We start from the raw sequence: 26,980 nt of genomic DNA, 5'->3' as shown, positions 1-26,980 counted from the left end.
CAATGACCAAGGGTGAGTGGGATGTGCAAATCTGTTTGCAAAAGCGTGCTTAGGCAGTCAGGGAGTGTCCAACCAGGACTGTCCTCTCCTGAGTAACCTCAAGCTGCCCATGCACTGGTCCCCCCGCATGCAAGGCTGGATCTGCAGCTTCCCATGCACCTTGTCCCCTACCGATTCGACCCTGGCCTGTCCATACCGACAGGTGAGAGCCAAGCCCTTCCAGCCTGCGCAGGGGAGTTCTTAGGTGAGGCGCAGCTTGTGCAGAACTGGTCCCACCCTTTACACCTGAGGTTTAACTGCCACAGCCAATGCAATAATTTACTGGCTTCCAAGTGTGGTGACCAATGCCTAGAAATCTAAAAACCTCTGAGAGTTTCAGTAAAGAAATTCTAGTCACATACATCACGGAAATTCTCTTTAAGTAAATAGTTCTACTTACTAATTGTAACTTTGTCTTCATCCCCCAGCATGACATTGTTTGGAGTGAGATCTCGATGAACAATCCTTTTCTCTTTATGCAAATAACGAAGAGCTAGACAAAGCTTAAAAACAAACAGAAAGGGCCTCATTAATATTCTTATCTACAACCTGATTAAAGGTACATTAAATTAAATTAAAATCTGATATTAGTGCCTGATATAATAAACATTATTTTGTCAGTTATTAGCCTAACAAATATAAATGGTGCTACTAATTTCATGCAAGAAAGTCCTGATAACAAAAAGAATGGAAGCCCTTACTTGGATAAATATATGCCATATTCTTTCTTCTGTAAAGTGTTGTTGCTTTTCTCTCAAAGAGTGAAAATGCTCTCCCAATGGCACTCCCTCTATGAGCTCCATGACTATGTACAACCTGTCATCTACATAAAAGAAAATAAATTAATAGACTACATTTATAGAGAAAGCATTTGACAAGAGAATATTTGAGGTTTAAATATATTTTAAAAGCTGCTTTTACTTTTAAAAAAGCACTTGTGCAAATACATTTAATCACAGTTCTATTCCTTGTTATTCTTTTTTTGTCCTCAGTTTATATCACAGCAACTATAAGGAATTCACTCCATGGAAATCACTCAGTGGGCATGTGTATGTAGCTAACTCTTTATACAAAAGAAAATTTAAACAATATGGCTGAGCAATCTATGTCATTCAACTAGTTACTATAGCTTTTCTCCCTACATAGCATTCCAGTTGTAAATTTTGGATCTTTATCAAATGAGAATGATGCTTTCTCCGTGTTTATACTGCATCTAGTTTTACTGATAAACAAATGTAATCTCTCATAACTTTTTCAGTTTTAAAGGAATATAAGCCTGTCTGAACTGTAGCAGCTCTTGAAGAAAGTCTTATTTATTGCTGAAATTTGACGCATTCCTTTCAAGTTGTGCTTTCATTTTATATTTCTATTTCTTCATTATGTATACTGTGGTAATTCTCTGCATTCATACTTACTTTCCAAGAAGGTTCTATAGTATCGTACAACATTTGGATGATAAAGCTACAATGAGGAAAGAAATGTAGATGTTTAGAATAGTTAAACTGATGGCACAGTATTCATAATGGTAAGCTGCATACTGGAATGAAGGATTCCAGAAACTTTTTTACGAACTTGAGTGCAGTAGACCTTCATTATTATCCCAAACAGAGAAGTGTTGCACATTACAAGAACCAGGAGGAAAATACAGCATGATTCCTATCCACTCTTCCTTTAATAATTGAAAGAGTAAATGAAGTTTGAGTTTGCAATTACACCTGCATCAAATTATTGATTTTCTTGGCCTAAGAACACTAATGGTCACCCTGGGGTTTTATTTTCAATTACAAAAAATACCATCTTCTCCTTGTATTTTAATCCCCGGAATTCATTAAATGGAACAAAGACTCGTCAGTTTTCTATCACGATCTTAATTTAAAGAATCCCTGAAAAGTTCAAATACCACCAACACAGGAAGTAAGAATCTTTACTAACAGACATCTGCTCTGCTGCTTATGTTACAGTAAGAAGGTTTTCAAATTGACAGCATTCAGGTAAAAGGGAACAATATTGTAGTGGTCAGACAAAAATAGTAACAGCAGCTGGAAGCACTGCAATATAGAATTATAGAATCAGCTAGGTTGGAAAGGACCTTTTAAGATCATCAAGTCCAACCATTAACCTAGTACTGCCAAGTCCCACTAAAACATGTCCCTGAGCACCACATCTACAGGTCTTTTAAGTACCTCTAGGGATGTGACTCAACTTTCTTGAGCAGCCTGTTCAAGTGCTTGACAACCCTTTTGGTGAAGAAATATTTCCTAATATCCAACCTGAGCCCTTCCTGGTGCAACTTGAGGCTGTTACCTCTTGTCCTGTCACTTCTTACCTGGGGGAAGAGACCAACACCCACCAAAAGGGTCTCCCCTGAGCCTTCCTTTCTCCAGATTAAACATGTAGTTCCCTCAGCTGTTCCCCATCACATTTGTGGTCCAGGCCCTTAACCAGTTCCACTGCCCTTCTCTGGACCCGCTCCAGCACCCCAATATCTCTCTTGCAGTGAGAGGCCCAGAACTGAACACAGGATTCGAGGTGCAGCCTCACCAGTGCCCAGTACAGGGGGATGATCCCTGCCCTGGCCCTGCTGCCACACTGTTACTGACACAGACCAGGATGCTGTTGGCTGCCTTGGCTGCCTGGGCACCACCTGGGTCAGCCAATGGTCAGACAACATCCCCAGGGCCTTTTCCACCAAGTAGCTTTTCATACAAGAATTCACAGTTAATAATGCTAACAAGAGAATGCTCACACATGAAACTTGAATTCATGAGACATACCTGCTCTTTGATGATGGTTAATTCAGAGACAATGTTCTTTACACTGCTGTCTCTGGTTTTTTGGTCCTTTCCAAATGCTGGATTGTGTAAATTGACTTCTTTCATTGCCAGGAGATTTTGTCCATTATGCTTTCTAACCTGTGAAAAAATCATAACCCTTGTAAAGTTAATAGAGGGAAGGGGTAGAAAGGATATTATTATGGCTACCAGATCAGTTATGGGAGTCCAAACCTGACTCACAGAAGTTACAAGCCTAGCTTTTTCTGTACATGATGCGATTAGCTATATGAACTGAGTCCTACAGTATGGGTAAGCAGTACACTTTGGGTTTGAAGTAACATTATCTGTGGCCAGTATTGCCTTTCAGATAAAACATGCTTGATTTTCTATAATTTTACACAGATCGCCTCTGCAATAGACAGAAATGCTGTTTGTAGAAAAGAATTAAGAGAAAGTGAAAGTAAGAAACCTAAGAGATACATTGGTCCATCTTACAAATGCAAGAGGGGGCAAACAAAATTACAGCAAATACTAACAGCAGATCCAAAAAGGCATATTCCCATCTGCATTCCCCTACTGAAATTCAAAGGATGGATGTCATGACTTAAGCCCAGCCAGCAACAAAGCACAAAGTAGCCATTTGCTCACCCCCCACTTTTCCCCTCCAGCCAGGATGGGGAGGAGAATCGAAAGAGTGTAAACCCCACAGGTTGAGATAAGAACAGTCCATTAACTAAGCTAGAACATAATATTATTGCCAATAATAATGATAAGGGAAATAATAAGGAGAGAGAACATAAAACTAAGATGGGGAAGGAGAAGAAAAAAGAATTAAACAGCAATGATGCACAAAACAATTGCTCACCACCTGCTGACTGATACCCTGACCTGAAAAGTTTCTTTCAGGTAACTCTCCCCAGTTTACATACTGGCATGACGTGCTGTGGTATGGAATACCCCTTTGGCTAGTTTGGGTCAGGTGTCCTGTCTCTGCTTCTTCCTGGCTTCTTGTGCTCCTCCTCACTGGCAGAGCATGAGAGACTGAAAAGTCCTCGATTGGGGTAAGTGCTATGTGGCAACAACTAAAACACCAATGTCACCAGCATTGTTTCCAGCCTAAAGCCAAAACACAACACTGCAGCAGTTTCTGGAAAGAAAATTAACTCTATCCCAGCTGAAACCAGGACAACAGTATTGCCTAAAAGAAGAATTAGACCCACTCCTTTCCCCAGACCTGTAGATTAATACCAAAAGTTTACCTTATATACGCTTCCAAAAGCTCCACGGCCAAGGTGCTCTAAAATTGCATAATTGCCTATATGTTTTGTAGGTGCTTTATTCTGATTCATGTTCTCAATACTTTCAGCAATTTGTTTGAATTCATCTTCCTGGTTATAAATTAAATTACAAGTAAATAAATAGAAGAATGTCATGGCTTTCTTGTGCTAAGAAAGTTCAAAGAATATAGCTTTTTACAGCTACGAAGGTTTTTACTTACCTTTAATAAATTTAGCTTTGATACCAACTCTTCATAAGCACTGATATCACGCACATAATGTCCAATATCAATGAAGATTTCAAACAAGTCAGTAGGGAAAAGTCTACAAAGGTTTACATTTTAATTTACTTTAGAAATATTGTATAGGGGCTATTAATATATAGCATAGAATTTTCAGTGTTTATTATTTCAACTTACTTTAGAATGTACTAAATAATGCACTTAATTTTTAATGATCAATTCAGATATTAATCCTGTAACATTACATAGGAATGATGGTATTCTGAGGAAAAAGAGTTTGAAGGTTATACTTACCTATGCAGAGCAACCAGGTCCAGTGGAAGACGTGTGCCCTTCCAACCCAAAACATTTTGTGATTCTATGATTATGTACACAGAAATCAAAGGAACTTTCAAAAGTCAGACTTCAGCCTCCATTGTTTGGGTATTTATATGCCAGTTGTCCAAACAAATGTAAACCTCTTTAAAGTCAATCCACCTCCCAAGTTTCTAGTAATTTTCCTTTTTTTTTTTTCTTCTAGTATATTATATTATACTTGCTGTCAGTTTAGCTGAGTTCCTTCTTGTAATGCATAGGAACCCCTAAAGAGCTAGGTTCTTGGGCATGCATACAATAGAAGTCCCCTCACTGAGCATCTATATCTTGTAGCTCTCATTGATACAATGCAGGAATGGTGAATTGAAACTCTGGGGAGGACAGAATTTGCCCTATTTCTACTATTTCTTCTTGTTGAAGATAAACAACATCTAAAAAATTTGTCTTTCTGGTTGGATTGATAACTTCTGAGCATCTTAAAAGGAGCTTCACAAAACGCTTTGTTAACATACCTTTTAAAGATATGTCGATTTCTTTCCATACTGAAGAGAAATCTCAGGGCTCTGAAAGCATAACACTAGAACAGGAAAATACTTCAATTAATGAGAAATATATACATAATTGGAAAAACCACTGGTAAACGTCAAGGATTCCCCTTGACTTCACATGGTGGTAAACTTCGTACTTAAATGACTAGACAGATTACGATACTAACCTGATAATGAAGAGAGTAAAAATGTATTAAGTTTTTCCTGTAATTTAAAAGTAGGCAGAGACATTTAGCAGTAAAAAAAAGGGGGGAGGACGGGAGAAAAAAAGTGGGTGGCTAAAGCTATAGAACATGCTGAGGAACTTAATCATCTCTTTTTATTTGTAAAGTAAGTATGCTTTTATGCAACTCATCTTTAACCCCATTCACCAAGAGTCAATAGTATGTCACGTGTATGGCTGACCAAACAATGATGATGGTATAAAGTAAGCCAAAGTGAAATAAGGTATTGATACCTGAAACAACGCAAATGGTAAACGCCTTTAGTATAATCCAGAATTGTTTTATTACATCAGTGACTAAAACACTGCTACAGTCCAGTGTGATAGCACCTATTTGGGCAATGGTAATTGTGTCTCAGTGCTAACTGCAGAATTAATCCCCATGTTAAAAAAAAAATCTTTCAATATATAGAAAATGCATTAGATGAAGGAAATAAAGGCCAAATGCTACTGATGAAGGAAGCAGGATACCTAAAATTTTGCAGAAAAGGAATGCATGTTAATGCTGCTACAAAGCTGTCTCTTTCACAGGCAATGTTTCTTTTTAATCCAAACTATACTCCCCATCACAAGAGAAGACTGGGATGTCATGATGTCTAACATTCCACTGAGCATCACAGACAAAACTTAGCTGTATAAAATAAACCAGACTATCTGGGCCATAGTTGCTACCCTGAAAGTCCTTCATTTTAGATACTACACATAGATCTTAGTGTAGAAAGCCCATCAGTGAAGAGAAATGATAATAAATTCATAATGAAATTGATATTTTAAACAGTGATTAAGTCATCTTTCTCACACTAGTCCTCTGTGATTTATAATTAACACTCTGTATATGGTGTTAACATTCTAGTATTGTGTGTGTACTAGATTTACAATTAACATTTGTTTATTTGCTTCAGTTAAGGCATACTGATCTTCATATATGGTATATATGTAGAATAAATGACTGATATCACAGTTACCCTTAAAGTAGTGAAGTAAGATCACTAAGGAATTATGGCAGAAAGAAGCTGAAAATTTAATAATTGAAAACACAAACAATGGAGCAGTAAAGAAACCATACCAGCACTGCAAGAATTCTAAGAAAAATACCTATGAAATTCAAAAAAAGTATTCCAATAGCTGCCTCTGTACCGCACAGCAGTAACAATGATTAAGGCGATACAATAACAGGGTGAGAATCTGAACAAGCTTTTGTGAAAAAACACATTTCTTATTGTTTGTCTGAAACAGATTTTGTTTTCATGTTATCATTGAGTCCACTATTAATTCACACAGCTTAACGTTTAACACAACTACAGTTGCTTATTATCTTTTGTGATTTAATTCCAACACATCCTGTTGGAACTAAACCACGGTGGGCACAATTGAGCTCCTTACAGTTGTATGAGGCAATTGTAATGAACGTATGCTCCAGTTTATTAGATTCCATGTTAGTTTCACTTAGCATCTAAGGAGATTTTTATTCATCTCATCCTTAAGGTGATTTAACTGAAAAGCACTATCAAACCTCACTGTAGAAGGAAGGTACTTGCTGCACTGAATCTGCACTCCAACCCTAATCTAGAACTGGAAAGAGAAAGATGTCACTACAATTAGTTATTTCTCTGTTTGTGGAAATGCCTTTCCTTGCAATCCAGGTATGTCTACCTGATAAAATAGGTGAGTAGCTATTTAGCCCTATTAGTGTAGGGCTACTCCTGAACAAAGAGCAGGTGAGAAACAGGAACCTGACTACATTCACCTATGCTGAGGACCTCACACTTGCCCAGAGAAGGGCAACTGGAGCAGCAGCAGTTATGCTCATCCTTGAACCCTAGACCACTACTTTCCTATAGCTTAGAGACACCAACATTAATTTCACAGGCAGTGGAAAAGGGCTATCAGATAATTAATTACCACTGATAACTTTTAGCCTAAGTTAACACAAACCAGTATATTTATGAAGGTATTGACATACAAATCCAAAAACCATTCTCATACTTATTAGCTCTGTATTTATCCTACATTTAAATTTGCTGTACTTCATGTGATGGTTTTGTGTATTTTATTTAACAGCAACAGCAAGATTCTTCAGAAAGAAACAGATATTAGTATATTGTCAAATCTACAGTGATTTTCAATGAAGACCAAGACACTAAAAAGAAATTCTGACGCTGGACAGCCTGAAAAAGTGGTGGGAAGGTTATCACAAGAAAAATACTTATTATCCTTTACACTATATGAAGTGACAGAAACAAAGTAGATCAGAACACAGCACCAGAAACTGAGTCACTATTTAACCTTGGCCATTTGTTATTCCAGGTTTTGTTTTGTTGGGATTTTTCCCACCCTTTAAGTAAGATTTTATTTTTATTTTTTTACTGTGTTTTAAAATAAATTTAGAATAATAAAAAAAAATCTCAGGGACTATTTGGGGCTTTCAATATGAAATTATAATTGGATACAGGGAGCTACCTGTAATAAATAAGCGTTTTCGGCATTTCTTTCTTTCTTTGGTAAAATCAGCTTTGCTATTGTATATATTCCATTTGCCTGTAAACAGAAAAAGGTCAATATGTATACACAGCACACAAATAAAAAACAGTACTACTTCAGATAAATCAGAAGCTAATATCAATTGACAAGTTCTCAACAGCCTATAGCACACCTAAATTATAAGCTCAAAGGATTTAAACATATGTAAGAATTAAGTCATCATTACATTCAAACTGATACTGGAAAGACAGACTGCAAACAGATCATGAAGAAATACTTGTGTCTCTAGAGGTGAAGGAATTGCAGCAATAGATCTGCCATCACCATGTGGATATTTTGAATTGCCAGGGACCAAAAATGCAGTCTCAATAAATAGAAACTGGAGAAACACCAGAATTGATCCTTCGTTAGGATTTTGTGAAAACCACACTGTATTTCAGCTTCCATTTTCATGTAACCATGTGTCTTCCCCTTTAATATATCCACTGTGTTGGCTTGACAGATGGGCAGTGGTAGATTTATGGTATTGCTCCCAGTTGCTTGACAAGCTCCCTGTTGAAGACTACTCTCCTCTCTAGCAGAGTTCAAGGGAACCAGCACAATGTGCCAGCTCTGCAGAGGCCCTGCTGCAGTTCCTGACATGCTTTCTTAAACAACCCATGAAGATACAGTTAAGCTAAGGTTTCAGGCTGTGCCATAGAGACATTGAAACATAAACACATTCTGCCCTGATACCAGAATTGCTGCAGACTACTACTGAAGTTGTAAGTTGAAAAAAGAACACAGGATGAACAGGTAGAGGGCAGACACAGCAGAAGCTAACTTTGCCACTGTGTGAGATAAACCTTTAGAGATCATATTGGTTGACTTTTTCAGCACATAACTGAAAGAGGTGCAAATATTCTTCATCTGTCTGTTTTTAACCTGTTTTTCATCTCACTCATCATGCAACTCTCAAAGTTTAATTATCACAGAGAAAGAAGTAGGATTAAGATTAAAGAGACTGCTGTAGGGTGGAGCTCCAGTTGAAATGAACATGCTTGAAGCTATGCCCTGACATGGAATGAGCACACTGGCTGGTGTTTTGACAAATGGGGAGATCATTGTCTTTTAACAGGCTAAGTGGGTGAAGTTGAGCTTGGAACACATTTTTCCAGCCTGCACATTCTCACATCATTTTGTAAGACATTTACTGACACCACCATTGTCATGCACTGCTACAGCAATGTAGAAAAACTGCATTAAAACCAGCCTTTTACTTCCCAAGTCCTCCAGGAGTTATATTGTTTTCAAAACTTACCCAGTTTAAATAAGTCTAAATGAGTATGGTTATTGGCAATTGTTAAAGATATACAGAAAATATATACAGATATACAGAAAATACTTCCTTTTTTTTCCCCAGACTTACTTTCATTCCTTTCCTCTGAACCAACAGTTTTCATACATATGAACTTCTTTCCTGGTCATATATAAGGCTTTTTGTTCTCTCAGTTCCCGTACGAATACCTCTAACTGGATTATAAGCTAACTTGAAGGCTTTGATCACCAACTTAACATTTAAAGTATGAGAGCTGGCTACAGCTATCAGCTGGTATTAACTGTATATTTGTATCTTTGACTATGTCTGGAATACACACAAAGGATTTTCAGAACAGTTTGCAGAACCATAGGTTCCAACTGATTTAAATATTGCATTTTAAATGAGGTTTAGAAACACAGCCCTGGGGATAGAGTGCAGAAGTTATGCCAGAAATAAATACTCTGAGGAAAAGACAAATTGTGAAACAACAACGTACCAATATAAGCTCCACAGACTTTGTTTTAATAAACTTCATGAAATTCAGAATATTTATTTCTCAGTTAATTCCATTATTACTCTTATTTACTATTCTATTTTGAATATGGCAAGAGCATGGCAAGAGATGCCAAAATTAACCTTGCCTGACTAAGGCTGTTTATTCTTCCAGACAGCTAGATACATATGTTGGTATCTTCTGCCTGTGTCTCTATGTGCAAATGTATAAAGAAACAGAGATACTAAAGTTACAGAAACTCATTTTCCAATACCTTTCAAATGCATTTTGTTAATTAAATTATGGTGACAAATTAAAACAATTAAGTCAAATTATAAGCTATAAAGCTTTACTTAACTGAATAAAGTCTTCTTACCTGTACAACCTGGTAAGAGTTAGTCTCATTGAGCACCAGTTCAGTAATTGCTGCACAACAGGCTAGAATAAAAATTCAGATGTAACATTTAGGGCCAGATTCAAACAGACATTCAGATAGTGTGGTAGGTTAACATTAGCTAAGGGCCAGACACCCATCCAGCTGCACATTCACTCCCTCCATCCTCAACACACGGATGTTTCAGTTGTTGCTCAGTAGCACTTACCCCAACCAAGGACTTTTCAGTCTCTCATGCTCTGCCAGTGAGGAGGGCACAACAAGCCAGGAGGAAGCAGAGACAGGACAGCCAACCCAAACTAGCCAAAGGGGTATTCCATACCACAGCACGTCGTGTCCAGTATATAAACTGGGGGGAGTCACCCAGAAGGGCAGATCACTACTCAGGTCAGGCTGGGTTTTACATTCTTTTGATTCTCTTTATCCTACCTAAGCAGGTTGAAGGAGGGAGTGAGTGAGCAGCTTCATGATGCCAAGTTACCGGCTGGTTTTGAACCATGACACATAGTAAATTAAAATAGAGGCAAAAATACGATGAAATAAAAATCATCTCAGGCTACAAAATGGAAAATATATGTGTACATATATATGTTTGAGATATTTTTACGGGTGACAGAAATCTGTATGTACTTAGTACTTTATCCTTTACTTCTTTCTAAAAAAGTGTGCTTTTTGAAAACATGTTCTGGCATTGCACATTTGGAAATAAACCCAGCTGACTTGGTGCTCCTGCTCCCTAAAGCAGGTATCAAATTTTACAATTTCAAATTTAAAATATTTATAATCCCTTTGTGCAAGTGTAAGTACACACATGAAAGAGGATTAGGCTACATAAACCTACCTGCTTGAAGGGAGAAAATGTTTTCCTGCATCTCATCAGGACTCACATCATTTGACAGATGAAAATATTGGATTCTCCCTGCTGCATTCGCACTGGATAGACTTCCAACTGAAGAGTGATCAGAAATAAGATTTCTGTCCCTGAAAGAAAAAAATCAAAACAAATTGCAGTGCAAAAAGAAGGTTTAGCATATCTTTGTTAACTATTTCTGAAGTTCTAAAGATTTAGGGGTTTTCCACTAAAATAGCTAATACACTTTGAAAAAACAAACAAGCCTTTAAACACAAAATTTCTTTACCACATTCATCAATTATATTCACTACTCTAGCTCATGAAATAGGTGTCTGATTAACAGGAAATCTTATTAGGCAGTAATGGCATTTATCATTATTCATTGTTTACATTATACAGTGAAAATATTAAAACCATTTTAGATAACAATGAAATATGCATAGCTGAAAAAAAACACTAATTATTCATTACATTCTAAATGGCCACATAATTTCTGCAGACATTGAACAACACAAAGATGCTACGTGATAAAACAGCACTTGGTCAAATATATCTTAAAATATGAAACAGTCTCATTTAATTGCCACAATGCTGAGGACTGAAAACCTACCCCTGTAAAATATGAAGGAGCTGTTTGATTCCACCCCAAATCTGGATTTCCACACTAGTCTCAGGATCCTCACAAACCTGTACCAGAATCCAAACTATACTCCACAGAAGTTTGATATGATCAGAATGGAGTAAACTGAGCAAGACTGGAACTCCTTCATACATTCTTATTTGGTCTTTGACCTGTGACTCTGCACAGAGGAGACGTAACAACTCTGCTGTGAGCCTAAAAAAAAAATCATCAAGCACTTTTAACAATAACTCCATCATTACTTCATATTGTCAGTTAGCAAAGGGGGAAAAACCCACAGCAAATGTTTAAGAAAGAACAGAGACCTCCCATAATAATAATAATAAAAAGCAAAGGAGTTAAGGAAAACTGCTTCAAGTCACTGTAAACTGTAAAAACACTGTAAAAAAATGATCAACTTTCAGAAGGTGTAAAATTATATTTACACTGAGTTTGGCTATCAGCATAGGCAGCCAAGCATACACAGCCAGGATGGGAGGTAGCCAGGTGGACTGCAGTCATCTGAGGTACCACCTTCTTAATGGCATTAATGCTACCGGGAGCACTGATGGCATTGACTTGTAAAGTCTATCTATGGAACTAGAATAATTCCACAAATAATTGTGATTCTTCTCTAGTATGTTTTGAATACTTGGTTTAGAAAGGGGATTGGATATATCATTTCAAAAGTTTATACAAGATTTTCATTAACTTCACCCCAATTAAGGTGAACTTTGCATAGAAATAGGGTTAGAGATTTCCATTTCCAGTTGAAGCAAATAAAGCTGCATGTGTGTTTGGTGAAATGTAACAATTCAGATTCACATATTAATTTAAAAATTATTCTTAAGTAGCACTGAACTTCCTCCATTTACTGTCTACATTCAAATTCCAATTTTGTAACAAACTTTTATTTCACATATAATCTAAAGAATTTCAAACTCAGAAACTAAATAAAATCTTTCACTATGTTCAATTCCTTTATTAGTCATATGTAAAATAATTTACATGTGTGAAATAATTAAGTATGAAATCTAAAAAACAGTTTTAAATGTGATAAGTAAGTGATGTACTATCAAATTTGAGGGTCTTTTGGTTTCTTACTGAAATGCAGATGCACTATGCTCAGCTTGCAGTCTTAGCTAAAGAACTGAAGGAACTTTGATGATTTTCTGACTAAAGGGATGTGGGGTCTGACTCAGCCTCTGCCATAAACTGCAACAGCTATTTGCCTTGCTATTTTTTTACTAGTTTATATTGGGCATCCCAGGAGCTGTCAGAATTCCATGTGATTTCCACCTAATCACTCAGATCTGCCAGGAGCAAAAAGGTAACTTTATGGTAACACCACAAATAATTTGCACTGCACTGTAGGCCATCAGTGAAGAGAGGGGACACAGCTTGTAACAAAACTACTAGAAAAGAGTTTGCTGTATCAGTATCTGATTCAAAATACACACATCAGAACTTTACCTTGAGTATATTAAAGTGGCACATTAAATAATTCTTCTAAATAACCATGTTTCTAAACGAAAAAGTCAAAATAAATTTAAAACAATCTACAAGTGAAGTCTCACCTTTTAGAAAGCAAATCGTATTCACGCAATATCACCAGCAAGTTCTCAACAATGCTGAGCTCACTTATCTTCTCCCTACATTCTGGACTACAAATTGATTATTCCTGGCATTTATATGAAATGAAATTGTATTTATAAAAAAACACATTCCTTTTTAGCATCCTTCCTTATACATTCTATTACTTATTTTTTTCTCAAATCTTAAGTAATAATATCATATTGTGCACACAAATATTTAAAGGCATAAACATATGCTGTGTCAAGAGTGACAATGCAACAATCCCCAATTTTCCCAATACAAAAAGTAAGTGTGAATGCATAAAACCAAAGACACAAATGTTCATTTCATTTGTTTCTTACTAGAATTTTTTAAAATCAACCAAATTTTCATAAATATGCATAATATACTACAAACACTTTCCTGCACAGTTCAAATATACCACATTTAATTCTGTGAATAAAGTTAAATGAATGTTAAAAATTAATATATAACATAATTTAAATTAAACTCATATTAAAAAAGGAGAAATGGACTCTAGTAGAATGAAAGAAATTTAGGAAATGAGAAAATCCAGTGAAATCTCATAAATAAATTCCTACTGATCTCAAGGGACTGTATGTATGCTTTTCAATTCTGTAATTTTCCTTATAATTTTTCATTTAAAAGATAAAATTGTTGTAGAAATCTGGAAGTCAGCAGCACAATAATGCAGAAGCAGTAACTTTTTTTCTATAAAAATGTTAAGGATGTTGTATTTTCCTTTTACTTTTTTCCCCTCCACACCAGGAAAAAAAAATCCTACTCTTTATGTAAAAACAACCATTAGTGAAGAGAGGATACATATACACAGATTTGAGTGTATGCATTCATTATTTACTATACTGAACAATATTCTTGCTGGTTATTCTGAGGCACTGTTGTATTAACGTCAGCATAAAAGATTTTTATATACAGGAAGTCAGTAAGAATTCCAGAATCCTGCAGACGGATTGAAAACAGAGGTTCTATGACTCCAGCCTTTTAAAGTCCTCCACAAGAGCAAGAAATTTGCTGCAAGGACTTCTCTTTAGTTTCTATTACATTAGTACAAAATTAAGCACTTGTCATAGATCTCCACAGAACAAGTCCACATTTTGGAAGGAAAAAAAAGAAGTCTTCCTCAGAAACAGCAGTTTTACCATTGCTCAAGAGATAACATCAAAATGGTTATTGTGAACTACAGCACATTAAGTTGAACCTACCTTTCTGCTAGACTAGTCAGAGCAAGGAGAGCACCTAAAAGTACATTGCTGTCTCTGGCAGATAACAAATTTACCAAGGTCTGGAATATGAAACACGAAAAAGATAAATAAATATAAATTACATTCTTTGTTTTTACAACTCAAGCACACATATAATTATTTATTGAAAAGTCAAATTAAGATACCAAATTGTTGCACAATATACTAAATGTCTTAGGAACATATAAAGTATACTTTAATATACATTTAAACTCTTGGAATACACTCAGTCTTAGGACAAGCAAAGAAGTTCCTTCTCAAATGCAATTAGTATCTCTTGACTGCTAAAGCATCCTTCCAGCTTAATATACCATTGTAAAAATTTCTTCCTGTGTAAAACACTAAGGAACTCTAAATTAAGGCCTCCTGAAGCAAAAAGTTAATTTTTAGCTTATATGTAAACAATATTGTATGTAATTTAAGGTTCTGCATTATATTCTGTCAATGGTTTATATCAAACTTCATATTTGTTTAGATTCTCTAAAAGTATGGTCTATGATACTATCTGATCACAATTGCCAATGTTTTACTGCAGAATAATGGAATCACAAAGCACTAGTTAGCTGATCTTCATCACTGTTGTTTCTTAGTTTGGCCATAAATCAGCAATGGTTAAGTGTAGATCCTTAGACTGACAGTAATGTGTAGGGATGTCTAGGTTGTCACTATCCTATTTGGCCAAAGAACACTTCATAATTGAAAAACCATAGCAAAAATCTATGTAAAAATAAAAATAAAAATTTATTTATATTTTTAATATATATAAAACTATTTGTATCATAGTAACATGTAGCTCAGGACAGTGTAAATACAAGTACTAATTTTTATATGAAGGAGTTTAGGCCAAACATTAGTATTTATCTCAAACAACCAATAACCACGCATCAGGGCAATTAGCTTACATACAAGAAATGATTACTAGTCATATTTCTGTAAAACACAGAACTGAGATAATCTTACTTTACAAGCTTGACAAGGCAAGAAATTTACTGTCACCTAGATCAAGTCTGAAAAGCATTAGTCATTCAGTTATGCAGTTAATTTGTTATAATTAGAATTTTATAAAACACTTACTTTATGTGCTCTGCTTGCTATAACCCATTCTCTTTGACTGTTAACAGCAGCAAGCTTTTGGAAAATGTCTATGGAACAAAGGAAGTCATATCAATTGAAGTTTTACCACTTAATATTTTTCGGTTTACTCATCAGATAATAAAGTAAAACACTGGGTAAGTTCTTTGAACCATGACCAGCTCATTTTACTCTGTTATTTCAGTGCATAAAAAGGCAGTAATTTCTTGAAGAAATATTACTTATGTACAAAAATAAGATGTGCTTTTCCACAGCAATTTCAGTTTTCACTTGTTTGATGATGTCTACGGTAAATCTAATAATATCCTACATAGAGACCATCAAAGTATTCTAAACCTTTTAAGCCTCACACAAAAAGTTTTAAGTGTCCTTATAATTTAACACTTACATGTCATGTTGACCAACTTGTCTACATTATGCTGCTCTTCTCCGTAATCAAGATAGCCATTTGCTACTGTTTCCATATACTACAAGTAGGGTGGAAAAAACAAAAGTTTTAAGAATTCATAAACCTGGAGTGTAATCCACGGAAATAGCCTGTAGGTGGTGCATCAGTTTCACAGAAAGAAAGGTAAACCTGAAATACCCGCATACTTTTGCTGTAAAACTTGTCAGGGAACGGTAGAGATCATGGAAGTATGAGAATTCAAATAGCAAGTGTAAAACTCCACAAGAGGGAGATCTACTGAAGACTATCGAATACAATAACCCTACTTCTGGGGCCAAATTCCCTTCTTTGCAAGCTGGTAGAGGTTGGTAAGAGTTTGTTGGCAAATTATTCACTTCATGTTTCTGCTCTCAAACTTTTCCCTTAGCATCTACTGTTGGGCACTGTTTGGAACAGCTAACAGCTACTTCGAACATAGCTAACTGGTGGGAAATAGTGGTCAATCTTTTTTAATAACCCTAAGAACTTCCTGGTCAAACATATTTTCCAGGAAATGAGAATTACCACAAGCACACAATGTTTGTTAGTGCACAAAATCATTATGTAATTCTCAGCATCACTTATATATTGGTCTTACATATGGTGGCATTCTGAAATTTCCAGAACACTGGGGAAACTACCACAGCTTCAAGTAAATGGTACAGGGAGGCAAGAGCTACATCAGCAGCACATAATTTAGAAAGAAAACTCAGAAGCTGGATACTAGTATGCAAAGTAATATTGGTAGTAATAACTAGCATTTTCTACTAAAACATCCCAAAACACTTTAAAATGAGAACAGCTTTTTTTTATCTGAAACTGCCCAAAAAGTTAAAAAAAAAAACAAAAAAAAACAGTTTTAATGCTGCATAGACTACATTAAGTTCCCTAGAAGTTCAGAAATCATAAAAATTGCACCTCATGACTTTTTAAATTCTCTATGCCAGCAACACATGCACAGTAAAAATGATTATAAATTAACACAATTTGGGTTCCTGCTGCTGGGGATAACACTTGCAGGTGTTGCCCATGTCTCAGCAGGCCGTTGCATTTTGCAGTCTGCAAGCTCCTCAAAAAGTGTGGCTAACCATTAATGACATGTAACATTGGAAATGCCAAGCAGCTCCTGTGGGAACCATATCCCTTACAAATTAGTAACCTTTAACTCCTGCAACTTTAAGGATGTTTCAAACAGGTGACTATCTGACCAAAGGGATGAAAATGCACTATGGGTTCTCTGAAATACAGGTGGCTTCATAAATATTAATGAATGACTACATTCTAGAATGACAGCTTTGTCATAAAGATTATAACAAATATTTTTTTTTCTAGAAAGAAAACTCCAAAGAACTTCAAAGATATTCATGATATATCATATCTCACTGCTAACTTGGCACTGATAAGTATTAGAAACCAAGAAATAAAGCAATATTAACACAGAGAAGTAAAAATCATGATTTGTAATGCAAAACTGCTGTAGTCTCCAAACTTAAACCTGTCTCAACATTATATCACTACACCTTTACTTTTGAAAAGTCATTTGCTACAGTTCAAGGTAACTTTACTCATCCTTCTTTTCTCCTGATTGAAACATTTGTGCTGATATTTCTAATTCTCCTCCCACTTCAGGAGGGATTTAAGTCTCCTAACTAAAAGACCTGGGTTAATACTGCTATATTATAAGGACAGTTTCTTTGTACACTAGTGAAAAAAAAAAACCCACATCAACTGATTATGTGCAGAGGAATGGACTCACTTCTTTCTATAAACCAAGACTGTAAGTACAGTGTAATGATCTGACATGCAACATATTGGACAAAAGTACTATGAGGAACTCTACCTGAGCTAGATTTTCAATAGCACCCAAGCTGTGGAGCATTTCCTAATAAAAAAGAATAAAACATTTTCAAAAATCAAAAAGGCAAAAATAAAGAAAACACTAGAATGAGAGAACACTAGAACATAAACACTCTGTTTGTTGTGAATGTTGAGAAACCTTAATTCCACTGGTTGAAGTCAATGAGTTCTGGAGATATGTAGCACCTTCAGAGTTCAGAATATTTTAAAGTAGATAAATAAAAACACAAGTTTTAAAGGTTTTAAAGCTGGAAAAGCAGTATAAGCTTTGGAACACATGGAAAAAAAAAAAACAAACCACAAATATCTTAACAGATGTACTGAGGCTTAGTCCTATGAATAGTAGCTATAATAGCCAGAATAAAATTTAAAACTATTTGGTTTTAGTTAAGGTCATTGGGCAGCTAGAAGGAATAGGCAGCTTTTAGTTTTCTTAACTTACTAGATTATGGGAATTTTACATATCTACATTTTAAAGTCAAGCACAGGGTTTAAGGCTCAAAGCAATGACCAAGCCATCTGTTATAGAGATTTACAAGTTCTTTGTTAAGGTTAGCAACAACAGACCCTACACAAGGAATATAAGAACTTGAGCAAATTATTCAGTAACAGTGCAAATTCACTCTAGTAATCTGTTTGCAAATCATATCCTCACATATGGAAATATAGGTACATGCGTATAAGAACATACATTTTTATACACATGCAACAACACAAATCACAAGCATGATGCTTATGTGAATTCTTTTATCCAAGCAAGAAACAATATTTTCGTATACTGACCTGGTAGCATGGATCCCTTATTAATAATCTCAGACAGATTAATACTCTAAGAAAATGGATGGACGAAGCTTGATTAACCCATTCCCTGTAAAAGAAATATTCCACACGCAAACCAAATTCATTTTAAGTGTTAAAACATGTCAAAAAAACACTTTGATTTCAGGAATTGATTAGAAGATAAGTGACTTACAACAGTTGTACTATAGTATAGTACAACATACTATACTATAGAACTTTTAATACCACTTCTATTCAAACACAGTAACAGTATTAAATAAACTTATTTCATTATATGACCATTGCCTGGCCATTATTTATTGTCACTGACCTGATCCTGGAAAGTACATGCACAAACTGATCAAGCTTTGACATAAACCTACTTTGAGTGTTTGGACCAAAGCCCAAAAAGGCAAAATCACCAAGAAACCACATATCAAACTTCAGTGCACAAAATACACGTACATAAAAATATGGGTGCTACAGAAATAAAAATAGCTAGTTTTGAAATATTTGGTTTGATTATTGCAATCTATCCTGGGCAATTAAAAACTAATAATATTAGTCCTTGGAATAATTCATTTAGTTCAAATGCCCTTGATATGGTATTATGCTTCCAAATAAAACTTCTTCCTTTATATTTCTCCATACAATTCCTCAGCACAAGCTTTGGCAGAAAACGCAACTCAGATTTGCACAAAGCATCCAGGGGCACTAAACCTGCATAAAATACCAGTAACGGAATCACTATTTCCATCGTCTCTTAAAGGTGTATAGCCCCATCTTCCTATTTAAAATAAACATAAAATTGGAAATCTCGGCGGTGTTATTTCTGTTGTTGTTTTAACTAAGAGAACAGAATCTGTAGTATTTGGGCAAGCTTCCAAGGATTGGAAGAAGTCTATGGGATGTGGCAGTTGTCTTCCATTTTTATCACTTGCAATTGGGAACAATGCCAATAGCTAAAAATATTTTGATAAAAATAAACATTTTACAAATACATGCTAACAAAATATCAGCCCTTCTATGCCAATATGCTGCCCAAAATAATACTATCTTTTTTTTCATTTTTGTATGGTTCCTTACTTGGCCACTTCAGAATGATGCAAAACTTTCACAGAAAGAAAACTGCAACCTGTATGGAAAATTTGTAGGTCAGATTTTAAAGTGGCCTGAAGATCATTACCACAGTGGTTCTACAAATTAGTTCTTTCAAAAAGCTTTGGCTCTTGACAGAAGTTAGTTTCTTTAACAGAGCAATGCATCTGTCACATTTCCAAGCACAGACAGTAACACTCTGAGCATAGATATTTGTGAGTCTCTTGTGCTACAGTTACATTTACAGTACACATTACCAGTGTATGTAAAGCATATGCCAGCAGGATTTTTTTCTTCCTACTTAGTTATATTCTTTATCCAAACTACTAAAGCTAAGCTGATCACAGCTTTCTTACCTCCAATCAGGACTTCTGCTGACACAGCAATGCCAGTAAGTGGGTGTGATTTTCTTGCACCCCAACCAACATCAGTTATGCCAGCAGAAGTATGTCATGCAAATCAAGGTGACAATTTCAAAGGCTCTGACACAATGCAATGGCAGTATCTCCAAAGAAAGGACATAATCACAATAAAGTATTTACAAAGGGCAACTAAATCAGCTTAATAACTGCACTTACCTTATGAGTTTTACATGCCTACTAATGTGTATTTTTTTCACTGATATTACCCAAGTGCTTTGATTTGTAATACAAGAGGCTGGTTTTGCTGTATCATCATCATCAACAGCAAGTGCCAAAGAAAATAAAAACCAAAATGTGATCTAGGTATGCCACAACGTATAAGTAGAACTTGAGAGGACACAATGTGAATTCTTAGCGTTTTTGCAAATTAAGCTGAGCCACAGACATCCCATTAGTGGGTATTGAGATGATAAAGCCCAGTCGCAAAAAAGAGGTACCAGATTCACAAGTCACTTAAACTCACTGCTATTTAGATAATCAAAGATGAGATCCGTAGTTCCCTAGTTAGTTCTGAAAAAAGGTCTAAGCAAACTATGTGATTTTTTTTTAGGTGGTTCTGTAAATTCTGGCAGTTACACTTTAATACCTTTAAATGCTCCAGGATTGCTTCTTTAAGCTTCTGTACCACTTGGGATTGTTTTTACATGTGCTTGGGCTTAAAAGGAAAAATATAACATACTGGTGTACAGGAAAAGAAATTCTGGGTTTATTGTTTGTTGGGTTTTTTTCCCCGAAAATACCTTTTTCTGTCCCTACTATTTTTTTCAAGGTCTTCACTTTTTTCTTGTCCAAATGAGAGTAGCTAATAAAGGGTTTTCCCTTTCTAATCCTGTTATACACACAAACACAAAAATTAACAGTAGCATAAACTTCTCTGAATTTTGAGAGCCACTGACCTTTGTATATAAAGACAGGAGTCCCTAAAATACAAATAAAATCAGTAAAATAAAAATTAAATTAGAAAAGCAAGCCATAGACTACAGATATCAAATATGGACAAATTATCAAGGAAACAGAACAGCTGTTAGAATTTCAGTCATTCAAGTTTCACCAGATAGGCGGTCCTTCCTTCCTTCTTCCCTTCTTCCAAAGACCGAGCATTTGGTCTTCTAAGCCAATACAAAAGTGACTGTTTAAAATTGAGATTATGCAGAAATGTGAAGCTGGTAGTTTCTATACAGAGGTCTAGTGCTGAAACATATATGCCACGTACATTGTTGAAACAATATGGAACATTATCTATGCGTCTCGGCAAGAGTGACTCTCCTTGTATAACAATGTTTTCAATATACTGACCTGCAGGTAAGTCGGTTCTTAACCAAAGATGTAAAGATCTCTTGAAACAGCTTATGGCAGGGATGTTTGCTAAAATTCCTCTCATTCTTGTAGGTCACACTAATGAGGATTTAAAGAGGAAAAAATGCTGAATTGCTGATTATCTTGCCACAAGATGATTGTAGATTGCCAAAACTTGACATTAGCAATGTTAGGAATTTTATATCAGAAGTTCCTAAGACATAAACCATCTCAGATTTCAAAACATTAACAGTATGGAAGAATATTCTATCTCATGCATAATTTGGGACTATTATAATGGCATAATACAAGCTTTCCAAATAAGGGAAATATTACTTTTTAAAAATCTACTGTATTAGCTCTCAACAGTACACTCTGCCTAGCAGGAGCATGTGTCCGAAGCTGACAAAGGCAGGAACATCCACAGTTAGCTTTAGAAAGCTAAAAATATGCAATCCATATTTCAGATAGTGGGTTAACATGAAAGTAGAAGTAACATATCTAAATATAAAGGCCTTCAACATTGCAACAAGCTTTAGACACATGAAGATGTTCAGAAATACAAGTGCCATCATATTAGCTTTTTGCTTTTTTTACCTAAAGTTTTCAAGCTCAACAGCTTCTGTTGATTCTTGCCATTGACCATGGGGTTTTTGTTCACTGATTTGAACATTTTGCCGAGCTCTTGTCACACTGGTTCGACCATTTTCAAAATGTATAGCTGGAAGCTAAGGAGGAAAGGGATACTGCTCATGAGGCAAACATTGCTTTTTAAGTTTTATGAAAATGTTGTCAAGCAAAAGTACCTTTTCTCAAGTTCTGACTTGAACTTTGGACTATTACTTGACATTATAAAACACAACCCACCACCCCCCACAAAATAAAATTCTTGTGGTAGAAAACTGATGAGCAAGGCTAGAAAACAAGAACATGAAGATATATAACATGTGAACAAGTGTCTTTTAAAATTTATAATAGTAAAGCTCAATAGAATCTGCATCACACACTCACTATCTGCGTTCCTTACCTGTCCTACTTCTACAATTGCACAGCCTTCATATTCTTTTTAGGCTGTAGAACTCAAGCATTTCAGCTTTCTGCTAAGAAGCAATTCCATGCCTCTATCCAAGAAGGGAGTGCATAGCTCCTGTCTCACAGGGCTGAACTCCTAAGTCATCTTGTCATACCTTTTACAGATTAGAAAAGGAGAAAATGTTCTGGTATACCAAAGACTCTCACCCATCATCATGCACTGGTTTTCTCCCCTTCAAATGGCACATACAAGATTCACTACGTGAGTTGAGGTGAAGGAGACTTTAATGTGTCTTATAAGTTTAAGTTTCATGCATTGATATTTATGCCAAAGGTTTTTAGCTGGAGTGTTTTTCTCCAAAGGCAAACTGTTTATTGTTAAAATGTTGATCTTATTTAACATTCTTTACCACTCTTCATCACGTTGTAACTAACACATCTCAGCCTACCTTCTCATGACGTTGTGGAAGGGCATGGAAGAAAACTAATCTGTTAGGCTACTTGATTATATGTAACAACAGCTGGATAAAACCTGCTCAAGATTCAAAATAAGCATTTTTTTCTGTTAAAATAAAAATTATAGCAAAGTAGGATGGGCTGCAGGTCAGTTTCTTTCTTTCATACTTTTTAAATGCGATTTGTCTCACAGAGAAGCAACAACTTTGAGAAAAAAAAAAGACATCCACTGCATAGGATTTTGTCAAGATGTTTAATCACAATAGAACATAATAATAGTATCTTCTGGATCTGCCACAAATCATTACTTTTAATTATACAATTCTACAGCATTTAATAATAGTTATTAGAAAATACCTGTTGGTTCTTTAACTGCACATTTAAGAGAGACTGAAGTCTTTTAAGATCAGAATAATCCCTAGAAATATAATAGCATAAATACATGTGTTAATAGTCACATAAAAGTACTTCTGTAAGCATAAAGAAAGTTAATGAGCAGCAATGCTACTGACAGAAAAGAAAGTTTTCTGGTGTTGCCTAGTGGCCCCATTTTGCATATAGAAGAATTTAGAGCTTCTCCAGAATGCCTTAAATCAACAAATGTGTAAATAAACTTTGTGACCAGAGTAACAGTTGTCATGTTTATACTGCATTTCAAATTAAGCATTCTGCTTTGGCAGCTAATGCAAATTCCACTTGGGTCCTGCTGAAGTTCAAAGTAAGATGTCAGATACTATACCTCACAGAGATCCCATGAGGTTTTTTGTCTGCTGCTTTTTCTGTGGTCTTCAGCTTTTTGTCCTGATCAGGCATTGTGTATCACTATTATCACCATGTGGCTAAGAACTCATTTCCTAAAAAAAAAAAAAAAAGGAGATAGAATTGTATCATTGCAGCAAAAGCAACACATTTTACTTACAGAACCGACTGATAGAACTTTATGAAAAAAACAGCTTTATCATTTTCTTAACATGAACCCTTGGGCATAAATGAGGATATCCTTTAGAATTCCAGATATTTACAAGAAAGTAATTAAGCTATCAAACAGAAACCTTGGTTTCATAAAAAAATAAGTAGATAATACTGGCTTTCTTTTTACTGTATGTATTCTTTGTAAGGATGCTTCCTCTTCTTCCATCTTATTACCATTATTTCTCCCTGTGGATTGGCTATTTATGCTACAGCAGTGCTTACAGGCTGACATCAAGGTTGTGTCCATACATGCTGCTGTCCAGACAACAGAGAATAGTTTTATCATCTAAATAAACAAGACAGATGAAGGGTAAAAACAAAAGAGATTAATACATCATGCGGTCTATCAAAGAATCACATAAATTTTCAGTCATTTGGAATCTGGGTCTGCTGACTTTCAGGTGAATGCCTTATACCAACAGTGCCCAGCTATTCCTGCAGTGGGATACACAGCTTATTTCCACATATGAACAGAGCTGTATGGCCCAGCCTCATCAGGATCATTATTGCATATCAGATCCACTGCAGACAAAACATTAAATTGTAGGTCTGATTTCCCACCAAAGGCCACAGATGGTTGTTTGCATAATATAAAACATTTGTTAGCTGAAAATCTTATAAAGCCCTAGATAGAAACAGAAAGACATAGAAAGAGGGTAGTCAAGAGAAATCTCTTGCTTCCACAAAAGCAAGTGTGTTGATGTAGATCCTGCTCTGAGCAAAAAGAAGGATGGTCAGGAGCAGTCTGAGGCTGAAGAATTCTCTCAGAAAACTGCATACAGCTGCAGCATATTGGTAGAGCACCTCCAATTTTTAAAATCAGACATAATTTGTGATTATTTTGTGATAAAATACCAATGGCAGATCCTTTCTACCCATCTTACTATTGGCTAAACATGGACTATATGAATGTTCCTTTTGTTGTGACTTTAATAGGATTTTCTATATGAAATATGATGGCTTCCTTTTCTCTTTGTGCCATGTGGAATTCCTCTGCTAGTGATTCTTATTCCTTTTCCTCATAAAGGCAAAAAAGGACAAAACCTGGCAGAAAACAAAAGCATGATAAAGTACCAGAAGCTGCTGCTTCCCAACTGAAAATCTAGAGTTATTTTCCCACTTACAGGTTCTTATCTCAGACACAGGACTACCCAGAATTAAACTGTTAACAGTATGAACTCATGCACAGCGTTGACTCACTCAGGTAAGTGGCCTGTAAGCCCTGTTCATCCATTTCTATTCTACTGAACTAGCCTTTATCCTACCAGCAATCCCTCCACAGAGAATTATTCCCAAGAAATTCTTCCTCTCTTCTCCATGCACCCACAATAACAGAGTTATCAAAAAACACCCCAGAACTTCTGTTGTACCAGTTATCACCAGGAAATTAATATAAACAAGGTTCTGCCAGTCAGTTCAGATTAAAGCAAATGAAGTTAAAGTATTTCCTTTGCTTCAAAAGCAGAGAAAGAGAAGCCATGTACATTGCTAAGCATGTTTAAGAATCCAAGACTAAGAAAATCCATGTATTGTTTTAGTGATATGTGTATTTCATATCTTCTCCCTTACTAACCCAAACCATTTGGCATATTACCGATGCGTGACACGATGCAATCACTTCACATTTGCACAGTAAAAAAATACTGTGAAACTCATAAATTATCAACTTGCTCATGTGTATAAAGAACAGATTTCAGACAATTAAAGAATCATGAAGATTATATACAAAACAATGTGTCCATGAGCAAATAAATACAGTTAAATCTAAAAATTTTCAGCATCTTATTTAAAAACAAAAGAACAAACAAATAATCCTTGGGTGAAACCTCTAAACCACTAACAACAGCAGGATTCACAGTCTGGCTACTGTTTAATCCAAAACTGTTAGGTCTTTGTGATTATTAACAACATCTTACAGCTATAGGCCAAGCTTGTTTTAGGGCTGCAAGTCCAATGCTTTTGCTGTTTGCAGTATCTTGGTAAAGATGAAACAGAATAAAAGACTAATATTATAAAGGTTCTTTGTCATTACAGATCCAAATGTCCCTGTACACAATTGAACCTGACAAACACCAAGGCAAATTCTCTTCATGCTATCTGAGGATGAAGGGATGCAGTTGACACAAGGATGCAGTCCTCACCCTGCTCTGAGGACTTATCCTGAGGCTACCTTTCCATTTCCTAGAAGCTCCTAAGCCAGCACATCTCACAAAGAACTTCGACAGAAAGAGGCCAGCACTGGCCACAGATGGAATCTGCACAACCTCTTTGGTCTGTCAGCACGGTGTCACCACGGGGGCACAGCTCACTGGATCGGGAAACCTGATTCAGATTACAAATAATCTCTCCTACTTTAATCCTGATTACTTTACAGCTTGTCCCCAAGTAGTTCTACCATACAAGGGCAGGGACAATAAGCAGAAAGGAGCATTTATCCATGCACCTTAGTGTTTTGCCCTTCAGCTTTATTACAGAGATAAACCTATCTATCAACAGGCAGCTGCTGATGAAAATAACAAATCTTTTTCCCTTTCCTTTCCCTTACCATCTTCAGGCACTACCTGTCACTTCTTCAGCTAATTTAACCAAAACCTGAGCCAACTTAGGCAGAAAAGAACATGCCTCCCTTTGTAGAGTCAGTTTTCTACCAATTGAGATCTCTTTAGTGTGGCCTGATGTGTATCTCTGCTGACAAGGCAAGGAGCAGGAATGCACTGCTGTAAATAAGAGGAAGAGCAGAAAACCCTTTCATCAGTAGCCAGTCATTAAATCAGGTACATGTATTAGCAGCACACCCCAATGAGGGGCAGACAAAAGGAAACAACCCCCTGTTTTCCCTGTATCAGCCATAAACCTGACGGAAACCAGACATTAAATATTTCCTTACATATTCCCACAGTTATTTGACTTACTTGAAATCACTGAATAAGTTCCCAGCCCTGTGTTTCTTCTTTACTTTTGCCAGCAGAAATTTCCACGGAGCCAGGCTATTAACTATCCTCATAATTCTCCCCCAGCTATTAAGCCAGCCATGAGTAATGTATAAGAAACAAACCAAACAACACTCACATTTCACTTAGGTTGTGCCAGAAAAAGATTGGGATCAGACAAATCTTTAAAAGAAAAGAAACA

At 35.9% G+C, this 26,980-nt stretch overlaps 1 protein-coding gene across 1 annotated transcript in view; it reads right to left on the bottom strand.

The window, feature by feature from the left end:
- The window catches only part of LOC101872144 (serine/threonine-protein kinase Nek10), a 32,765-nt gene extending 9,076 nt beyond the window's left edge, over positions 1-23,689 (bottom strand). Inside the window, exons 1-21 of the mRNA XM_013129970.2 lie at positions 23,616-23,689; positions 23,234-23,294; positions 21,986-22,116; positions 21,389-21,487; positions 18,576-18,660; positions 17,776-17,817; positions 15,897-15,975; positions 15,491-15,558; positions 14,378-14,457; positions 13,136-13,222; positions 11,550-11,774; positions 10,928-11,067; positions 10,069-10,130; positions 7,879-7,956; positions 5,160-5,224; positions 4,312-4,414; positions 4,073-4,201; positions 2,814-2,951; positions 1,455-1,500; positions 741-862; positions 440-542 (exon numbers count right to left, since the gene is read on the bottom strand). Coding sequence (XP_012985424.2) covers positions 440-542; positions 741-862; positions 1,455-1,500; positions 2,814-2,951; positions 4,073-4,201; positions 4,312-4,414; positions 5,160-5,224; positions 7,879-7,956; positions 10,069-10,130; positions 10,928-11,067; positions 11,550-11,774; positions 13,136-13,222; positions 14,378-14,457; positions 15,491-15,558; positions 15,897-15,975; positions 17,776-17,817; positions 18,576-18,660; positions 21,389-21,487; positions 21,986-22,116; positions 23,234-23,294; positions 23,616-23,689 — 2,017 coding nt within the window. The remainder of the gene's footprint in view (positions 1-439; positions 543-740; positions 863-1,454; positions 1,501-2,813; positions 2,952-4,072; positions 4,202-4,311; positions 4,415-5,159; positions 5,225-7,878; positions 7,957-10,068; positions 10,131-10,927; positions 11,068-11,549; positions 11,775-13,135; positions 13,223-14,377; positions 14,458-15,490; positions 15,559-15,896; positions 15,976-17,775; positions 17,818-18,575; positions 18,661-21,388; positions 21,488-21,985; positions 22,117-23,233; positions 23,295-23,615) is intronic.
- Positions 23,690-26,980: the final 3,291 nt, after the last annotated feature.

Source organism: Melopsittacus undulatus, chromosome 1 (genome assembly GCF_012275295.1).
Source record: "Melopsittacus undulatus isolate bMelUnd1 chromosome 1, bMelUnd1.mat.Z, whole genome shotgun sequence".
NCBI classification, from domain to species: domain Eukaryota; kingdom Metazoa; phylum Chordata; class Aves; order Psittaciformes; family Psittaculidae; genus Melopsittacus; species Melopsittacus undulatus.
Note: the sequence above shows the minus strand (reverse complement) of the source record. Positions and strands in the feature narration are given on the sequence as shown.